General features: G+C 44.7%; 1 protein-coding gene across 10 annotated transcripts in view; it reads left to right on the plus strand.

Annotated features, from left to right (window-relative positions):
* Positions 1-21615, plus strand: part of KIAA1217 (KIAA1217 ortholog) — a 682726-nt gene that overhangs the window by 400820 nt on the left and 260291 nt on the right. For all 10 annotated transcript variants that reach the window (XM_044226903.1, XM_044226902.1, XM_044226897.1 and 7 more), the window contains exon 2: positions 3167-3450. In XM_044226903.1, coding sequence (XP_044082838.1) covers positions 3337-3450 — 114 coding nt within the window. In that variant the 5' untranslated portion in view covers positions 3167-3336. The remainder of the gene's footprint in view (positions 1-3166; positions 3451-21615) is intronic.

The following is a 21615-nucleotide window of genomic DNA, read 5'->3' on the forward strand; positions in this document are numbered from 1 at the left end:
AAGGTTGGAGGGGTTGTTCCCTGCCCCAGGCTCCCCCTGTGCTCTCTGCCCTGCTCCCAGCAGCTACAAAGGACTCGCCCTGGGCTGGGCAGAGGCTGGGAGCGGCAGGAAGGGGAAACTGAAAGCGGGTCTTCATGCTCCAGCCCCGTTCTTTGTTTGGCACGGATTCCCAGAATAGGGAGCCGCGGGACACACCCCTCCTTAAACGTTAGCACCCAAACGCATTCCAGGCGAGAAATAGAACTTTATTTCTGTGTTGATGGCTTTGTGGATAATGAAGAACTGGCCCGGACTTGGATTTCTGACTCCACGGCTGTGGAACTGGGATTCCGTGACTTTGCCCATTCCCCTCTCGTTTGTTTCTCTCCCTGCATAGGAGTTGGGGCTCCTCAGGCGAGAGATCACATTCTCCCCCAAAAGACTGGAATGGTGAAATTGTCACTTCTGCTTCCGGCGCGGAAGTCGGCAGCGCCCAGGAGCGAAGCCTCCCTGGGGAGAAGGCTCCGGTGATGGGGACGCGTGTTCAGGGTGGCTTTGTGTGGATCGTGGTGTTGGGTTGTTGTCGGGGGTGCCTGGGAGGACGGAGCAGGTGCCTGGTGGTCAGATGGAAACAGATGGGGCCCATAGCTGGGGGAGGTAGAGGGCAAAAAGGTGAGAGGCGGGGAGGAGTGAGCCCCACCGGCTCCTGGATGTCTGCCAGGGGACTGTGCATTAGTCCTCGGTGCTGTTCGCTGCTTTCCACCAATTCATGTTAAACCTTGTTAAGCAACTGGAGACATTTTAGAAGAATCCACCAGAGAGAAAAAAAAAAAAAGGCAAAGTACCATAAGGTCGATAGGACCTTGCAGAGCAAAGTGTTAGGAAAAAAATAGGGGTTAGAATGTGGGCAAGTCGGAGCTGCCCAAAGGTGAATGGTGACAGAAGATGGACCCTGAACGCCGCCCCTTCCCCTCCTGTTCCTTTCCCAATTTATCTGAAGGAAGAAAGCGGAACACTCTTTTCAAAAAGTCTCCACGGGGCTACTGTTCTGGCTGCCTTGACCTATCCTGAGGAGCCTTGGATGAAACAGCATAGTTCTTGGGAGTCTTGTGACAGAGTGAGACGGAATGGAACTTTCTGCCCCTGTTGGTGTGGAAGGTTCCTGAACGTTCATCCGTGAGCGTGTGTGTGTGTGCCCACGTGGGGAAGTCACCTTTCCAGAGATCCAGTCCTGCTCATTAATCTAGTTGTCCTGGATAATTTTGAAAATATGTTAATGATGTCAAAAGTAATCGTAAGAATCTGTTTAAAAAGTCAACAGCGTTACATCAAGTGTACAACAAGTTTTGGGCTAATATAAAACTCATGTGCACGCATACGCACTCCAGAAGCTAAAGCTAAACCAGATTGCACACGTATTTACCAAGCTGACATATGGCATTTTCTGCATCTAGCTTCACTCAGCGGATCCTGTTCCTTCTGTTTTATTCAAGAAGACACCACACAGAAGGTAGCCGTCACGTGAGTGCACGTCACGCGAAGGCAACCTAAATAAATAGTACGGTTCATCTCTCAATATCTTTTTAGTCAATAGTTTCATCTCCCCCCCCCCTTCTGAATTTACTGCTGAAACACGGGAAAAGTAGGAGAATTAACCAGTTTGTCTATTTTCTTCCTCCCTTTCCTCATCGGTGTTGATGGAGATGCTATAATTAGCAACGCAATGAGAAGTGAGGAGTAAACAAGAAGAATTATTCCCAGAACACTCTTCTAGGGATGGAAAAGCAGAGTAGGAAAGCCAACCTGAGTTTAAAATGTTTTCTATGCCTAACCCAAGGGTGTTGTACCTAGAGTCCTGTAGAGAGACGTTTCTAGACAGTGAGGTGGGGAACGTGTTGGTGGCGTTGCCTTTAGACGAGCTCGTTTAGGCATAAGCCGGGCACTCTGGGTGTCTCTGGTGTAAAGTCTTGTTTCTCTGTCTGAGACTCCAATCTAGAACTTTCGAATATTAGATCTCTTTTTCTGCACCTAACTTTACAAGATCAATAGTTAACAAATGGAAACGTCTTTAACAAATAGAGTAGATTTTACAGGATGTAGAGCTAGAAGACTGTGTATCTATTACTAGTCCACCATCTTCATTTCAATCACGAAGACAGTGAGACTGGAAGGGATCTAAGTGTAGCGTGAAAGGCAGAACTCCTGAGACCCCCCCACTCTGCTTTTTCCTGGGAATTCAGTGAACAGGGACACTCTGTTTGGCCGGCATCTGTGTAGGGTATAAGAACTCTTCCTTACAAAGATAATTTGCTTGCTGTTCGCGGGTTTTTGAGAAGTAATTGCCTTTTTCTTTTCAGTTAACTGGAATCTGCAAATCCAACAACCCATTTGCCAACCACCGAGAATGAGTAGAGATCCCCTGTCCGCATCCGGCAGGGGAAGCATTGTCATTGCCTCGCTCACTTGCTCCCTTCTAGGTGGAAGTCAGCTTGGCCCTTAAAGCCCAGGTCAGAGGCAGGGTCAAGCCCAAGGGTCTAGGTTTAGGCCATCCACACATATCATATCTCTTCCCTTTTCACTGTGTGTTTTAAAGTCCGCTTTCCATAAAATGTGTCTAAGCCTTTCCATTCCCTCCATTCTTACCCGATGATAATATTAACCTAATAATATTCCATTTGTTTGCTTTATCCAAATTGGCGGGGGAGGCTGGATTTTGTATGTGGTTCACCCATCAGTGATTATGAGAGCTTTTTTTGGGGATGAAGTAAGTGTCTCAGATTGTAGAAATGCAAAAGTCCTGTTACCAGCATGAAATTGTAATTTAAAAAAATAAAGAAATAATCAGAACCACTGGAATTAACTTTTCTATAATTACGGATGAAGGTAAGGGGGAACCCAGTAGCCTGCAAACTAGTCTGACCACGTGTTCTCATTTTGAATAACCTCAGGGAAGAGTCAGACATAGCCCACTTTTTTCTGCAACTTTTCCTTTTAGTGTGATTTTTTTTTTTTTTTTGTAGTTCTTTGATTGTTGATTTTATTCCCCCTTCTTGCCTTAAAAACAAAAACACCTGCTAGGTTACACTTACACATTAACAGCTGCCACATACCCTCTCGGTATTCTTTAAATGAGATATCTATTGAGATCACTAATTATGAACGGTACTTTGTTCTTTTTGTCTTTCAGAACAAGGAAAAAGCAGTCTCCATGTAACGTCCTTAGAAGATGCAGAATGCCGCAGAACCAAGGAACGCCTCTCTAATGGAAACAGTCGCGTTTCAGTTTCCCGGTCGTCCCGCACCATCCCAAGGAGACACACGCTAGGTGGGCCCCGAAGTTCCAAAGAAATCCTGGGAATGCAAACATCTGAGATGGACAGGAAGAGAGAAGCTTTCCTGGAACATCTGAAGCAGAAATACCCTCATCATGCCACCGCAATCATGGGCCACCAAGAGAGGCTGAGAGACCAGGTAGGAACATGGCGCCATTTTGCTGTGCACAGCTCATTCTGAAATGAACACGAGGGAAAGCAGAGTGACCGGCAGTTCAGAGGGGGAAAAACAGTGGAGTCGATTGTGCCCACTGTTGGGTTGTTCCAGATCTGTTTTGGGCCTTGGGAGAAGAAGGCAGCCTGCAGTAAAAGGTTTGACCTGAAAGCTCAGTTCTCTTGAATGCCAGAGAGGAGAGACCCAGAGAGCCTGCGGTTCCCCCAAAAGGAGTGTCCTGGGGTCCAACCACAAATACATCTGACGTACAGGCAGTAAGGGGTATTACTCTCCTGAGGGAGGCCTGGGATCAATTACTGTGCACTCAGAAAGCACTTGAGTGCTTAGCACAGTGAATGAATGAATGAATACATGCATACATAAATACGTTTTCAGGGTCAAGCGGAGCACAGAGGGGTAGACTTACGGTAAATGCCTTTTCCTTAGGAAGCTGACATTAGGGTTCAGTTTCTGCTCTTTTTTTTTTTTTTCTTTTTCCCTTTTAATCACAGATGTTTACCTTTTGCATTCTTGGCTTTCCGCTGTCATCAGCTACCTGTTTTCTCAGGTTATCTTGACAGCTTCACAGATTACCACCCAACTGTGGCTTCGGATGTTTCTGTTTTTGTTTCTTGGCTGCGTGCAATGACTTCCTTAGCAGACAGTACAGTTTTGGGGTCGCAGGAGATGGGAGGTCTCCCGTGTAGGCCTCACAGGCACGTTATCCGATTGACCTTTGAGGGTGGAGGACATGGTGAAGGAAGCAGAGCCTGCTTGGGGAAGAGGGCAGGCTGTTACTGATTTCCACACTCCAGGTAGAGGGGCGCATTCGCTGTTTTAAGTCGAGTGTCTTGCCAGTTAACTGATTACAAGAGTAATGTGTAACTAACTCAGCTTTTGGGCGTCCGTGGAAATGGAAATTGGCGTTGGCCTGAATAATTTGAACCTGTACTTCATCCTCAGTCTCATTTTATGCATTTAAATTCAACCTTTTCTTCTCTGAAATCTTTATTAGAGTGCCTAAAATGATAAAATGAGCTTTATGGGCTATATGTTGGGTTTTTTGTTCATGTTGCCAAAAGGCAGCAGACCCAGAAGAGAGAAGGGCAGGGAATCCTGGTTGATGTAGAGCCGATCGATTCTTCAGTAATTAAGAAAATGGTGACTGTTTTCATTTCAAGTGCGTATAGAAAATACACCTGGGGCGCCTGGGTGGCTCAGTGGGTTAAGCCGCTGCCTTCGGCTCAGTCATGATCTCAGGGTCCTGGGATCGAGCCCCGCATCGGGCTCTCTGTTCAGCAGGGAGCCTGCTTCCTCCTCTCTCTCTCTCTCTCTCTGCCTACTTGTGATTTCTCTCTGTCAAATAAATAAATAAAATCTTAAAAAAAAAAAAAAGAAATGAAAATACACCTATTATATGTATGCATGTATTTATTTATTTATTTATTTACTCACTTGAGTTTTGTCCCACAGTTTTATAAGATATAATTGACATATATAAAAATATCCCTATTTTTTAGTTGCTGGTAGGGTCAGTATCCATATAAGTAATGTGTCTTGTTTTTATGAGGCACCATACTTTATCCAAAGTGGTTTAGATTGAGGAAACTCAAACTTAGAGTAGTTACAAATACACAGATTTCTAAGGCAAAGTTGGAATTTGAATCTGGTTAAGTCTGAGTTTAGAACCCTTGTTGAGTCCACTGTTCTGTAAGTTGATCATTGCCTGTAGAGCAGGTACTATGGCAAAAAAAAAAAGAAGAAAAGAAAGAAAAAAAAAAGCCTTCATTTCCTAGGTTTTTGACTCATCTAATAATTAAATTGATGTAAGACAGAGTAACAGGCGAAAAGCAAACTAAAGTTTAATAAATGTATACTTCCTGTGTATACATGAGAGAGACCCAGGAAAACTGAGTAACTCCCCAAAATGGCCAAAGCCATCAGCTGAAGTACCACGTTCAACTAAAGACAAAAACAGTTGTTGGGGGTGGGAGTCAGTTATGGGAGGTTACCCTGAAAAGCATAATAATCAAGGATAAAGTTGTTATGATCTAAAATAATTTAGATAGTGTGCCTGGCTCAAAAAAGGAGCTATTAACTAGAGACTACTATTTCTCTACAAGACCTTTCTGTACAGCAGGGCAAACATCTAATTATCAAACATCTCTTCTTTTTGTTCTGTGAATCACCCTCCTCTCCTTTGAAGCCCTAAGCCCCTACCCCATTCCTTAGCTTGGGATGTCCTATAAGCCTCAACTGACCCTACGTGTTCTTGGGTCTCATATTCTTACAGGGTTCCTATATATACATAATTAACTTTGTTTTTCCCATGTTAATATGCCTTATATCAATTCACCTGCCAAAAACTTGGAAGGGTAAAGGGAATTTTTTTCCTCCCCAACAGTCTGTACATGCGGTGTAAGGAACATGGTGAGGTTGTATGTGTGTGTGTGTGACTATAAGGACAGGGGTGAGGGTAAAGGAGGTTAGGAAATTGATAGTGTGTTGAATGAGGAGGGAGAAAATATATTTTTAAAATTAGAAATATATTCATTTTGCTGAGAAATTGAGAAGTTAGTATTTCAAAATGGTATATTTTTCGCATTAAAAATATTTGTTAACTTTACTGTTATTCATGATCTCATAATTACTGCTACTGCTATGATGAGGCTTTGGCTAAAACTCTCACATGGGAAGCCTAAATATAACGTGAGGGGTTCATGGGATCAGATGACTGGGAATAATGACTGTGGCTTAGCGGCCTCAACCTCTGATCTATCCCTACATCTCCGCCACAGGTGTCTTCTGACCGTGGCTGGTCAGCTGTCCCTTTACTGGGTAATTCAGGATGAATTCTTGGGTATTCCAAGCTGACCATTTAAAGGGGGAAAGTTTCTGATGCATGGATTTGTGTACGTGTTTTTTCCTTCTGTTGTTCCTCAGATGACCGCTACTCAGCGTTGTGCACATCAGAGATAAGCTCAGGCAGTTCAGGGTTTAGGAAATTCCTATGGACAGCACTTTGTCTTCTGGTTTTTCCATTCTTTTTCTCCTACTGTCTGTTTCCTCTTTCCTGTCCTCTTCTCCAGGACACCCTTTGTTCCTCCCTGACCTTCTTAAAGTGGATTATTCCAGGCTTCCTTTGCAGGAAGATCGTATGACCAGCCGTAAGGAGGAATTCAAATAAACAGGTCTGACCACTTACCTAATATTGAGGTTCTAAATACCACATACTCTTCTGGTGGCTGTTTTCCTGGCTGTCTCCCAGAGAAGTGGCTTTAATGAAAACAGTGCCGCTGGGGGGAGTTTAAGAGTAAGAGGTAACCATGCTGTATCTAGCATCTTACATGAAATACCTGGGTACTAAGGGAATCTAGATTCCAGTTCCTTGGGATTAAACCAAAGGAGAATTAGAGCATACCTTACATTTCAATCTCAGTTCACACACTGTGAGATTTATGGTTGAAAACTTGTATTTGAGCCTTTGAAAAGAAGCCAATCAAGAATTTTCTTGAGTCTGAATTACTGAAAAGAGGTTTCCTTAACTTCCTTCTACTGTCTCCTGAAAATGCAGATGACCATTAGTGCAGCATAATACTTATCTGCATAGTAGTAGCTTTTTTTTTTTAAAGGATCATATTTATTTATTTGACAGAGAGAGAGGGAGATCACAAGTAGGCAGAGAGGCAGGCGGGGGGTGGGGGAGGGAAGCAGGCTCCCTGCTGAGCAGAAAGCTGGATACAGGCCTTGATCCCAGGACCCTGAGATCATGACCTGAGCCGAAGGCAGAGGCTTAACCCACTGAACCACCCACGCACCCTGCATGGTAGTAGCTTTAATGGTACTAACCCCCTGACATACGTGTGTGGGGCAATCTGAGCATGAAGCCACATCACCTGGCAGCTGAGAATTTGGCAATGAGGCCTGGCAGGGCTGGACTGGAATTCAGCCTCCACCATGGGCTTAATTGTATGATTGGAGCTAAAGACTTGATCCTTCTCTGCTCCCGTTCCCTCATTTGTCAAAGGACAATAACACCGGTATCGCAGAGTACTGAAAAAGAAAGCCGTGGGTCCTCTTACTGTTTCAAAGGCAGCTCCTGCCTTACAATATTCTGGTTGATGGGATCCAAAAAAAGAATCTCCGCAGCTCTTCTTCGCAAATTGGTATTCAGATTCATTTTACATTTTTACCAACCGTGTTTGGATACCTGAAGATTGTTTTTTTCCATTGCCTGAGTATAATTTTATTACCTTTCTGGAACGTATTTGTATATTTCCGTCATTAAAAGCTTAAAATTTGGATTTCTTTCACTTACTTATACCATATAGCTTTATTTGGCATCTGCCATGGTAAAAGCTCAATGAGATGTGGTCCCTGACATCAAGTCAGTAAAAGAAATAAAGCATTTGTGTATGGATACTGATCCTTCAAGGTCCGGCCCAGATGTCATACCTTCTGAGTTGGTCACACGTCTTTTTTTTTTTTTTTTTTTAAGATTTTATTTATTTATTTGACAGACAGAGATCACAAGTAGGCAGGGAGAGAGAGAGAGGAGGAAGCAGGCTCCCTGCCGAGCAGAGAGCCCGATGCAGGGCTTGATCCCAGGACCCTGAGATCATGACCTGAGCCGAAGGCAGAGGCTTTAACCCACTGAGCCACCCAGGTGCCCCTGGTCACAACATCTTACAGTACTTATATTACACTATCTAGTAATGCCTTTATCATACTTCTCTTTCCCATATAGAATGTACTTATGGAGGGCAAGAACCTTGTTTTAGTTACCTTTGTAAAGTCAGCATTTAAGGGAATATGCAACCTAAATGAAGCCTCATCAGTTTTTGTTGAATGAAGGAATGCATTTCTAATACAATTAGAATGTGATAGGATGGGGCACCTGGGTGACTCAGTGGGTTAAGCCTCTGCCTTCGGCTCAGGTCATGATCTCAGGGTCCTGGGATCAAGCCCCGCATCAGGCTGTCTGCTCGGCGGGGAGCCTGCTTCCTCCTCTCTCTCTCTCTGTAAAATAAATAAATAAAATCATTAAAAAAAAAAAAAAAAAAAAAAAAAAGAATGTGCTAGGAACCATATGAGGGATAAGGGGTAGGGGGAGAATCCAAAAATTAAGAGGTCATTTGCAGCTTGGGAAGTCAGAACAGACTGAAGCTAAGAAGCTAAGACAAGATAAGTAATTTCCCTCAAGTCAAGAAGCCACCATTTGAACCAAGGTCATAGTCCATCAAGTCTGTGGTCTTCTTATTTGTTACTGACTGGTATTTGCTTCCTCCACCTTTAGTTTTTCTGAAGTTTTGGTCACAAAATTAATGTAGATCACCGCAGGTCGAACAATAGAGACATTTCGTTGCCATTTCTTAAAAAAGATTAATCTTGGGGTGCCTGGGTGGCAGTTGGTTGAGCATCTGCCTCTTGGTTTTGGCTCAGGTTGTGAGCCGGTGTTGGGCCCCACGCTCAGCGAGGTGTCTGCTTAGGACACTTTGCTTCTCCCTCTGCCCCTCTGCCCAGCGCAAACACGCATACACACCCCCTCTCTCTCAAATAAGTAAATAAATCTTTAAAAAATAATAAAAAATAAAAAGATAAATCTTAATTCCAGCATGCATGACATAATCATAGAAAATAGATTCTTGTATATATTTTACATTGAAAGGCAGTTACTTTTTTGAAGCAGCTCTGAGTTCCGAAGGGTCTTTAGTTCAGCCGTCTCTCAGTCAAGGTCGCCGTGTAACTACACAATTTGGGAAAGCCCTTCTTGTATGTCTTCACTAACAAGCAAATGTCCATCTGTCCATCTTGCTGTCACCAACAGAAACCAGCTTTCCGCCCTTAGTCAGAAACCCTTCTGAAAATGATGTGTCAGTTTTTATTTTCCAGTTATGCACTGGAAATAACTAGTAACGAACTAGGTCTGTAGTATCTGCTTTGTGGTCACAATTCATTTATATGTAGTCTTTTTTTTTTTTTTGAGATTTTATTTATTTATTTGACCGACAGACATCACAAGTAGGCAGAGACGCAGGCAGAGAGAGAGAGAGAGGAAGAAACAGGCTCCCTGCTGAGGAGAGAGCCTGATGTGGGACTTGATCCCAGGACCCTCAGATCATGACCTGAGCCAAAGGCAGAGGCTTAACCCACTGAGCCACCCAGGCTCCCCATTTATATGTAGTCTTATAGCTAATGTGGTGGAACTTGATCTGGAATGAGTAATACATTTTTGTTAAATATTTCAGACTTTTTATTAACATATAATGTATTATTTGTCCCATTTTAACATGAAAGTTTACTGTGTACTTCCATTTAATACAGTGAGTGAGAGGGACGTGAAGGTGTATTTTTCTTTGATAAGACATTGTGGAGGGGTCAAATAAGGAGATAAGAACGTGAACAATAAAACTATCTGATAGCGGTCAGTAAACCCGGGGGGGGGGGCCTTCCCTCAGGCCAGGGCTACAGGCCATCTCAGTGCCCCCCCCCCCCCGGCCCCCCATCCCCCAGCCTCGCCCTTGTGCTTGTTTGCAAACAGCACTGGGGCTGTTTCCTCAGTGTCTGGTTCCTTTGGCCCCACTTACCATTGTTTACCACAGTCCAGGGCGTCTGGTGCTGAAACGTGCGCCACCAATGGTGAAAGTGAAAATAAGGAAAAATTTTATAAATGTATTTTTTATAAATATTTTTATAAATATTTCCTTTATCAATAAGGAACATATTTATCGGTCTTTTTATTCATAAATACCCCAGCTTCTGGTTCATGCTACTTTTTTTTTTTTTAATGACTTCTAAGAAAACTTTATTTATTAGTGAAGCGTTGTTCTATGGAATTTGGAACTGTAGGCTTCGGGTCAGACTCAACATTATCTGTTCTTTTGGCTGACATCTCCTTTTCAGAAGGTATATCCTTGATTTTATCAAGAATCATGGAACATTGGCGCGCCTGGGTGGCTCAGTGGGTTAAAGCCGCTGCCTTCAGCTCAGGTCATGATCTCAGGATCCTGGGATCGAGCCCCACATCGGGCTCTCTGCTCAGCAGGGAGCCTGCTTCCTCCTCTCTCTCTGCCTGCCTCTCTGCCTACTTGTCATCTCTGTCTGTCAAATAAATAAATAAAATCTTAAAAAAAAAAAAAAAAAAAAAAGAATCATGGAACCTTACCCAGTTAGAGACCGGGAGTGAGAGAAGTCTTAACTGCACTTGAATCAGAACAGCAGGTCTTAAGACTCAAACACACCCTCAAGTTGGTAGATGAAAGATATTCTTACTCCTGTTCCCTCCCAATGTCACCGAAAAAAAGTGGAGGGTATTAACCGTGGGAAGAGAGAGAGAAACGTTCTCCATCTCGAACGAAGCAAGGAAGTGATCAGGACCCGTAATCAGGAAGGGCTTTGGGAGACTAGGGAATGTCTTCGTGGAGGCCCAGTGTGCACGGAATGTAGAACGTGGAAGTGGAGTGGATGGAAGGAAGTTTGCTGCCGACCACTTGTGTGTACTTGACCTCACCTTCCGCAGGTGAAGCTTTCCAGATGGAAAACAGGGTCAGTAGGAGAGAGGAGACAATGATGACCAGATCACAACACATCCAGTCACAGAAGGGCTGTGGTTTAAATGGCTCTGCTGGGGGGTCTGGGGGTCTCAGTTGTTTATGTGGCCGACCTTTGGTTTTGGCTCAGGTCGTGATCTCAGGGTGGTGAGGTCAAGTCCCACATCGGGTTGAGTACTCATCGAGGAGTCTGCTTGAGACTCTCTCTCTCTCTCTGCCCCTCCTTCGCGCTAAAAGTTAATAAATAATTCTTTAAAAAAATAAAATAAAGGGCTTTGCTGTATGCCCCACAGACACTGAATGCCACAAACTGAAGCGTGAGAGTGACACACTTTTAGCGCAAAACAAGTAACGTTTTGTGGAGAGGGCACTTGATGTCACAGACCAGAAGTGAGGGTGTGACCTGCCTCTGCTGACTCCTCCCTCCTACACACTAGTTTTCAGTAGTCAGCCAGCCCCGTTCAAATGGGAATTCTAATACGAAAGAAGCCAATAAGAAACATGTACCTTTAAACTGATGTATTAGTCAGGATGGTCGTGATTATGCTGCACAGCAAATAAGCCCTGTGGGGGTTTTTGAGCCATGATACCAAAATATTTGTTTTGTCATGCATGCAGAGCTGGTTGTTTGGGCAAGTCTCTGGAGAAGCTGTCCTTAGATGACTTAGTGTTTCGGGCTACTTCCATCAGGTGATGATGCTGTCTTACGACACAGATTCCGAGTCTCCACTGCATAGGGGAGAGCACTAACAGTTCAGCACAGGCTCTTAAATATGTTGGCCCATTTGTCACTGTCCTTTATTGTAGCATCTTAGTTCTACAGGGATGTTTGACTTACCTAGATTTTTGAAATTGCCCCATTTTCTGACATCAGCTTTCCCAAATGGCTTTATCTGCACATAGTATATCTGTACCTAACACGTTATGTACTTCTCTATACAACAGCATCAGTCACATTTGTAGCTCATATAAATGTATTAACACATATTTACACCTATATGTAGTGGCATTTTTGGACTTACTTCAGATGAACTTCTTCATATTATGGAAGAGTCTTAATCACACTGGATTACTCCTCATGCGGGAGATCTCAGGGTATCAGGTATACGTTGGGGAGCTGATGTAGTCCCTCTGTCATGATGAAAACTCTAAATTATTCAGATTTTATTCTTTTTTGGGGGGGGGAGATTTTATTTTTAAGTCATCTCTGCACCCGGTCCACACATGGGGCTCAAATTCACATCTCCGAAATCAAGAGTCACATGTTCTTCCAACTAAGCCAGCTGGGCACCCCAATCAGATTTTTTTTCTATCAGATATGTTCTAACCCAATCACCCTATGTAAGTGAAGTGTTCAAAATTCCCAAATATGCATCTACGTCCATAGATATGTGTGTCAGGGAAGCCTGAAAAGTGAGCAGAATTGAAACTAAAGGTGCACCAAGATCATAGACCCTCGTTAGTGGAAGCCTTTGGCCATAGTCAACATGTGAATAAAAGGCTAAAGTTGTAAAGGGGCAAGTTTGAACAATTATACATGTTTTGTACATATGTGAGTACATACATGAAAGGTTTATAGATTATACTAAAGTAATAGACCTAGATAAGGCATTCCCCTTTAGAGTTACTAATTTCTTCTGATCCAAAAAGGAAAATGGTGAGAGAGGAGCCACATACAGTAATAAAAACCAGTTGGCTGTGTGAACCAGTGACGGAGTGTGCATTTACAGACCAATTTCTTGCCCACACCTTAAGGGAAAAGGAAACAATTTCTTGGCAGTTAAGAAATCTGATACAATGTATATGCAGGAACTGTTCATATCAAGCCACAGTAGAATGGAGGCAGAAATGCCCTTACGCAGATGGCCATGAACGTGGAGAATGTTAGCTACATGTTCAGCATTTCTTTAGCACTGTTTTCTCAAGCACTATTTATAGTGGTGAAAAGTGGAAAAGGCTGCAAGGAGTACATATTATTGGCATCAGCTAAGACTGTGACACTGTTGCTCTTTGCACATACTGGCATATTTCATCCTCCCAACAAGGCCGGGGGCAGGCGGTATTAACCTTCCTCAACAGAATGGGAAACTGAGGCACCATGTAATTAGCTCTTATTCAAGGTGACACGGCAAGTCTGTGGCAGCACCGGGATTTAAATCCTGTGATCTGGCTGTGGGAGGGTCTTGGCTTTTACCTCCAGATCACACCATCTCTCTGATGAAAGGCAAAACCAAAGGACATCTATCTAAAATGTTGAGGAAAACGGGGAAGGACTAGAACGGGAGGATGTGTTTGGCTCAGTGGCAAGAAGCACGACACTTGGTGGGGATCCTAGAATGGCTGAAATGCCCGCTTCCTACTTAGATTGGCCTTCAGTAATCTCAGGAAGAAAAGGAATTCGGCACGGAAGAAGCAATGAGATCAGTAGTGGTAAGTATCTACGGAGGTAAATGTTGAGATGTTACTCCTTCCAGGGCCACACCCCCGAGTGGAAGGATCGTGGTGTCGTAACGAAATTACAAGTTGCCTTTAGAGGATTTGTATCAGTGTATCCGTGATTGTGTGTTTAACGGAACATGAGAGCCTTTGAATAAAAACCACGATAAGATTTGAAAGAATCAGGATAAAAACAATCGTCGTCAAAAGTTCCAAATCTTCCCTATGTCTAAGAGAAGTCAGAATGGGATCAGAAACAACAGTCATCCAAATTTGGGCGTGATGAAAAACAATGGGGAAAAAATAAGCAGAGAGAACAGTCTAATACTTAACAGATGATCTTACTTGAGGGACCAGATGAAGGAGCTCGCTGGGAATGTTTCCCAGCGGTCTGATTATTTTGAATTGTGTCTTAAAGGGGAGGGAAGTGCATTTCTGAGAATTTGGAATATTACATAGTAGGACATCTTGTGATGGTGGTTTGGGGGGGAGAGAGCTCAGTGATCAAAAAGACTAAATTCAAGGGGTTGCAATTTTACTTGCAAAATTGACTTGAAGTTGACATTAATCATAGAGGATACAGAAAAAGAGAAAAAGAATCCTAAATGTGGATTATTCATAACACATGGCTTTTGATCCATGTTTAATTGGGTGCTACCAACCTCTACTTTAGCTTTCATTTTAATTAGTGTTGTGGAAGAGCAGGAGAACAGTGCTATATTCAGGGGAGCTCTGGAAAAAAAAAACCAAAATAAGATTCTGCTGGAAAACCTGCTAAGGCGTGTCTGGGAGTAGGTGGATGGCAAAGGAGAGTCAGAAACCAAAGTGACGCTATGTGGTGGCAGGAGATGTCTGGATCAGACCAGCTGAGAGAAAATTGCCCCCGATTGGATAGAAATTTTCAGGATTGAGGCATCCAGAAAGGACCAGTGTGATTCTGTCCAGAACATTGATGCGGAACTCATAGTGCAAGTGTCTAAATGGTCCTTCCGCTTGTCACGATTCAAGCTTATGTCTTGGCTATTACCCATTCTTCCTGCAGGTGTTTCTTGGATTAACTCAATCTGATGGTGATTTAGCGTCAACCTGCACCGTGAGCCCACCCTACACCATGAGCTCGACATCAGGCAGTAGAATGCACTTGGGCTGCCAAGGATGCATCTGTTTAGTGGGAAGAGTACCAACTTGGGGGTCCTATATAACTGAGTTTTTTTATATGCCGGGACAGTCTTAGTTGTGGAATGTAGGTGAATCATCTGTTTTCCTGGGGCTTTTTGGTAACCGCAGAAATGAGACCGACAGTACAGTTGTGGTGAAGATTACATGAGATGCTACATTCTATCAAATAGCACGTGTGGGATGCCTGTCGAAGCCCTTTTCATTCAGGAGAACCTCATCACTGAGAAGTGAGGGCCGTCCACATTAGGGCAGCATGAAACAGTGTCCGATCTAACTGGCAGTGATCTAGAATACACTCTGGGAAATCTGAGGTCCCCTGGCTGTTCGTAGCTGGTTGGGGAATGGAGAGAAAGTTTCTAATTTGGGGATATTTTTGGTTAATCAAAGCTAAATGAATTTCTATGCTGTAGGGCCTGATCAGATCTTTTAATATGCTAAAAGACTTTGTAAATCTCACTTGGAGTTTGGGAGCAGGTGGAATGAAAAGTACAATGTTTCCCAAGCCTATTTGACCACAGAATTACTTTTCTGGGGACTCTTCTTTTGTGAGACACACAAGGAAATGGCAGTATGTACCTTAGAGCCTTGCTGGAATTCAGAAGCGTCTGGGTGGCTTCATTGGTTAAGTGCCTGCTTTTGGCTCCTGTCATCACCTCAGGGTCCTGGAACTCGAACCCCGCATCGAGCTCTCTACTCAGTGAGGAGTCCGCTTTTCCCTCTCCCTTTGCCCCTCCGCACCCTCCGCTTGAGCTTTCACTTTCTCTCCCTCCAAATAAATAAAATATTGGGGCGCCTGGGTGGCTCAGTGGGTTAAGCCTCTGCCTTCAGCTCAGGTCATGATCTCAGGGTCCTGGGATCGAATCCCACATTGGGCTCTCTTCTCAGCAGGGAGCCTGCTTCCCTCTTACCCCCTCTGCCTGCTGCTCTGCCTACTTCTGATCTAACTCTGTCAAATTAATAAATAAAATAAAATAAAAAAGAAAATCTTAACAAAATAAAAGAAGTAGCAGCAGCAGCTTGCTAGAGCCCAGAGCACTGAGAGAACAGAGAGGGAAGATCTCACATGGAGATCAGAATTCAGATGGTGCCTCTTGGAATGACAGAGGTCTCCTGGAGGCTCCTGGAGACTTGTCTGATGATCTGTTTCCTCAATGCCCAGGATGCAATAGGTGCTCAGCGAGGCCGTTGATCGATTATGATCTGAATGCGTAGAATGAAGCCGTGGGTGGCTGGTGATGGAGGAGGGCAGACAGGCACGTGGAGACAAGGACAGGGTCCCTTGTGAGTCAGTGTATAGACCAGGGGAAGTGAGCTGGCACTGTCATTTGGAGGAGGGGGATGTCAGTGACGTCAGGTAGAGGAAGGCTAGGTTGTGTGGGACCTTGAAAGTCGGCAGAAAGCTTGGACTGGCAGATGCAGAGCAGCCTTGAGCCTTGAGCTCGGAAGTGGAATAAGAGCAAAGTTCAAGGGTAGCTGCTCGGGGGCTATGTGGGAGGGACCTCGAAGAGGAGCCTGAGTCCCAGCCTGGAAGTGCTTGCAGTGGCCAGGAGGCAGTGGCCAGGAGAGCGCCTTCAGGAAAGGAGCTCAGCCAGCACTGAGGGATTGAATGAGGGAAGAAGAATGGAAATGAGGGGTGGGCGCCTGGCTGGCCCAGTGGGTTAAGCGACTGCCTTTGGCTTGGGTCATGATCCCAGAGTCCTGGGATCCAGCCCTCCGTTGGGCTCTCTGCTCAGCAGGGAGCCTGCTTCTCCCTCTCCCTGTGCCGCTCCCCTGCTTCTGCTCTCTCTCTCTCTCTCTCTGGCAAATAAATAAAATCTTTAAAACAAGGAGAAGAAGAATGGGAATGACTTGGCGTCTGGAGCGGGACGGAGGGACGGAGGGCTGCGGCTGGGGTCGTGGGAAAGGCGAGGATGCTCAGTGAGCACGCCACGAACTTACCAAGTTCCTGCCTGCACCCGGGCCCTGAGCACGTCTAAGCTCTCTGCGTCATCTTTCCGTCTGTGTGGAACCACTGAAACATCTCCCTGGACTGCCACGGCAGCACACGAGTCACCGTCGCCAGAGGAACGGATGGAAAAGGCCCCACCGTGTTAATGGTTGGGATCAGCTGATAGGGATAAAGCTAGGAGGGAAAAAAAATCTGGCCTGGAGCTCCATGGGTTTTTCTACAAGATTCTGTAGGGTCTTCTTTTTGAAATGCTTTCAGACTTCAGCACCAAGTCCTTTCCCATTCCCCTCTTGGCATCTTTGTTTTGTCAAGCCTGTCCTTCCCTCTTCCTTTCCTTCCCCGGAGTCGAGGTGTTCGGGACAGCCCCTGCACAGGTGCGGAGGTGGAGCGTGAACAGTGGGTCAAGTTCAAGTTCACGCTTGAAACTTTGAACCAAGGCATTGATTTTGACAGCGCGGGGACAGACGCAGCTTACTGTTAAGTCATGCTTGTACCCAAGGAGTATTTCTGGGTTAATGGAATGTGCGAGGACTTTTGTCCAGGAGTGCTTTCTGAGGTCCCAGCTGGGACAGTCACCGATCTTCCTCAGACATCACCAGGATGCTGAACGGAGAGGAGCAGGTGGATGTGGTGGGGCGGGGATGGCCTCTACGGGAGACACAATGGGCTGTACGCGCTGTCATTACTACAGACTGATTCCAACTTTTGTGTCCTTTGTCTTCGTTCTGTGCCTTCCCCACCCCATTTTGTTGCTTCTTCCCTTCCTTTTTTTTTTTTTTTTTTTTTAAGATTTTATTTATTTGTCCGAGAGAGAAAGAGAGAGCACATGCACAAGCAGGGGGAGGAAGAAGCAGGCTTTGGGCTGAGCAAGGAGCCCAATGCGGGACTCGATCCCAGGACCCTGGGATCATGATCTGAGCTGAAGGCACTGAGCCATCCAGGTGTCCCTTCTTTTTGTTTTTAAACATTTGAACTGAGCTGGAACATTCTCCTGTATGAATGTGTGCTGAGTATTAAAAGTGTGAGGACAGGGAGCCTGGTTCTGATATTTATTGTAGTATTCAGTGTACTGGATTGTATTTCTTCATCTTAATTTGATAGCAAGTATGTCTCTTCTTTACTAAATTCAATTCATGTTCAGTAAATTCTAAACAGTTACTCAAGTTTCAGTCTTGAAAAGCAGCATTTGAAATGACAGTAGGTGCACCAAGTAAAAATGAGTGTCAGACAACACTAAGAAAGTAGAAGACAACTGGAGCCCAAGCCTGGGGAGATACACGTAATTATGGGAACTGGAAAGTCTGAAGTCTGTAGGGCCACACCATCAGCCTGGAAATTCAGGGAAGAGTTGATGTTGCAGCCTTGAGTCCAAGATCTGCAGGATGGAAACGCAGGCAGGGTGTCTATGTCATGGTATTGAGGCAGATTATTTTTTTTTCAGGTACTCTGAGTTTTTGTCTTAAGGCCTTCAACTGATTGAATGAGGCCCACCTATGCACTCTGGTCAGAGCGTGCCGGCTCAGAGCCTGCTGATTTAAATGTTAGTGACATCTAATAAATATGTTCACGACAGGCATTTGACCAAACTGGGTCACCACGACCTAGCCAAGCTTACACATGAAATTAGCCAACACCATAGCCAAAGCTGACCAAAATGTAGATGGATGATTTCTAAAGCAAACAAGGGCTACAAACAAAAAAAGAGCCAAAGTTCAAGCTTTAGGGAATTACTGCAGTTGGTCTTCATTGTTTAATTCAGAAATCAAAGTACCCTTATTCTTTTGGTGATGCCTCCTATCTGTGTTTGACCTGTGAAGTGTGTATTGGATTTTTTTATTATTTGTCAGTTTTTCTTTATTTTTTAAAATTTTTTATTTCTTAAAGATTTTTTATTCATTTATTGGACAGAGAGAGACGCAGCGAGAGGGGGAACACAAGCAGGGGGAGTGGGAGAGGGAGAAGCAGGCTTCCTACTGAGTAGGGGGCCTGAAGCAGGGCTGGATCCCAGGACTCTGGAATCATGACCTGAGCCAAAGGCAGACACTTAAGAATTGAGTCACCCAGGCGCCCCTGTCAGTTTTTCTTTAGACCAGAGCTTTAGGCTGCAGATCCTTCTTGAGAGTCTGCTGTTTCATTAGCCTTATCTGCGTGCTAGTGGTTTGTTTGTCCTGGGGTGGACGAGTTGTGGTCCATGAATCCCACTCCGGGCAGTCCTCCGCACAGCCTGAAGCTAAATGAACCCACCTTGCTACGTGCTGCTGGGCGGATGGGCCACCCAATCAGACCCTCCAGCCCTCAGCCAGTGTATCTGGAAGGATCTGCAGAAGATTTCTGTTTACTCTTTCCTGCCCAATATGAACCGTCAGGTTAGTCTACAAAAAAAACCACACACACACACACACAAAACCCCCTCCTCATAGCATGGCTTAGGTTAGTTGGGATTTTAAGATCCTAATTAACCATTAGGATACCACATTTTAGGGGGACCTGGGTGCCTCAGTGGTTTAAGCCTCTGCCTTTGGCTCAGGCATGATCTCAGGGTCCTGCAATCGAGCCCCGCATCAGGCTCAGCAGGAAGCGTGCTTCCCTCTCTTTCTCTGCCTGCCTCTCTGCCTGCTTGTGATCTCTATCCATCAAATAAATAGATAAAATCTAAAAAGAAAAGAAAAGAAAAGGATACCACATTTTATTAAACCAGGATGATGGTGCCTAGTGGTTAGGCACATGTGTTTTGGATTCTGGTCTTGGGTCCTGCCTGGATTAAAATGGACACTCCCACGCTTAGTAGGGATGTAAAACTTCCTCAAATTACCCAAGCTTTTGAGGGTCCCTTTCTCCATTTATAAAATGGGGATAATCACTGTTTTTACATCATCTTTTGTCAGGAGATTTCAAAGAGGTAACAGTTGCTTATTTTAATGCTAAAAGTACGGCTTTTCTACCCAGAGAAGCATCCCTTTTCCCCCTGAAACTTCCGACTCTTGTTTTTTAAGAAACAAAAACTCAGGCCATAACCCAGCCTCTTCCACCTGCATTCTTATATTTTCACGGCCTTTTTCAGCGAGGAGTTTCCACATCTATTATAAAAGCTTTCTTGAAACAGATTCAAGAGAAAGAATCTCATGTGCTGTCCAAACCAATTCTGGATACCTCTGATGTGGCTAAATTTAGAAACAGAGCAGCCCCTCTGCGGGCCTTTCCAGAGCTCTGACTGGGTTAGTGTGCTGCTGGGTTGCTGTCAGGCAAATCCCGCTGCTGTACCAGTCCCACTGGGCATTTTCCTCATTCGGGGACTGTAGGAAAAATCATTACTGGATTCGTCACCTCTAAGCAAGCCTTGGCATTTCAGCCCAGCTGGCTGTGTTGTTTCCTTATTGCTGAGAGGACTGTATTCCAAACTTTCCCCGCCCTAAATCTGTCAAGACCTTCCATCATCATGCTGGTTCCAGATTTTTCTGTCGGTGCTGACCTCTGCCTGCCTGCGGACCATCGGGGAAATCAGCTTGTTTTCACATCTGAGTTATCTCTGTGGCCATCTTCATTTGCCTGACTCTCAGATTCCGACTGTTCTCATTCAGTCTCTTTTCTAAGCTTGAACTCAGTAAGTAAAAGCTGAGATATTGTCATTTCCTAAATAACCCAGAGGGAAGCTTGGGCATAATTTATAACCGCTCTGACTGTTGAAGCAACTTTCGCATGCTCCCCTCTCTGATGGAACTTTGAGGAATTACTGTGATTGAATAGTACCTCCATCCTGTCTGCGGATTTCGCCAAATGGAGCCTCGATCTGGTTTTTGTTTGTTTCACGTTGTGTTTGTGCCCCACTGGGTAGAGCCCAGGCGTGGGCTTCATCTGGATGTATTTTCATTTTACAGAGGCAGTAATTGAATCTCTGACAATAGTCTTGCCTCCAAGGAGTGTTCCAACTCGGGCTGCTATATTAAACCGGGGTAGCTCTTGGTTCCCTTGGAAGGTAATGTCCCATCTGTTGACTGTGAACTCTGGCAAATGCAAAACTCTTATAATTGTCAGAGGAGGGGATGTGGAGCATTTACTGTTCTTTCTAGGGGAGAGCCTTCGGAGGGCTCTTACCTATGAATGCTCCCTCTGCAAACATCTGGGTAGGCTCAGCCATATGTGGGGGTTAAACTCTGCTCTCTGACCTTTCAGAGATGTCGCTCATTTTTGCGGCAGGCTCCGTGGCAAGTTAAAGCAGGCTGCACTCTCTTCCCACTGCTTCTGCTTCTGCGACTCTGCAGTGTGCTAGGAGCTTCTGCTGGGGGGCTGCCTTCAAATGCTTCCCAGCTCCCAGCAGTCCCACTGCAGAACTCTTTAAAAGTAGCATTTGACAGCCATCTGATAACATCATGGTGAACTGTCATAGGTTTGGACCAAGTCCCATTCAGACCTTTCTGGCACCTTAAGGTCAGCAATCTTAGACTTGAGATTGCAAGGAGGGTCCGCAGTAAAGTTAGAGGTGAGATGAGAGCTGAGCTCCCTGTCACCAAGAGGGGCTGGGCACAAACTGGGCAGAAGTTTGTGCAGAGCTTTATGCAAACGTTAGGCATTCTCTAAAATGTGATTTGATCAACTTCGATGTTACTCTGGTAACTGACGTAAATTAGAACAAAGAGAAGAAAGATGTGGGTATGTTAGGAAAGAGTTAAAAAATGCTCAACACCTCCTACCTCCTCTGCAACAGGCCAAGAGAAAATGCAAACACACACACACACACACACACACACACACACACACATATTCCAGCAAAGAACCTGTTTCGCAAGTTTTGCTGGTAAAAAGTTGGAAGGGGGTTGCTGGAGAGTGGAAAACCTTAGAAGTATCCGTTCAGAGTTTTTCAAACCCTCCGTTTTCAGCGTAACTTTATCCTGCAGAGAGAGGCATATGGGCCACTGTAGGTTTTTCTTTAACCGATTAAGTGCATTGTTAGACAGGGAGGGGCAGATTAATGAATGCCTATAATTTTGATCATTGTTTTCTGCAAAACAGCTCAGGCTTTGAAAATGAAGCCATCATTCT

This window comes from Neovison vison, chromosome 12 (genome assembly GCF_020171115.1).
Source record: "Neovison vison isolate M4711 chromosome 12, ASM_NN_V1, whole genome shotgun sequence".
Lineage (NCBI taxonomy): Eukaryota > Metazoa > Chordata > Mammalia > Carnivora > Mustelidae > Neogale > Neogale vison.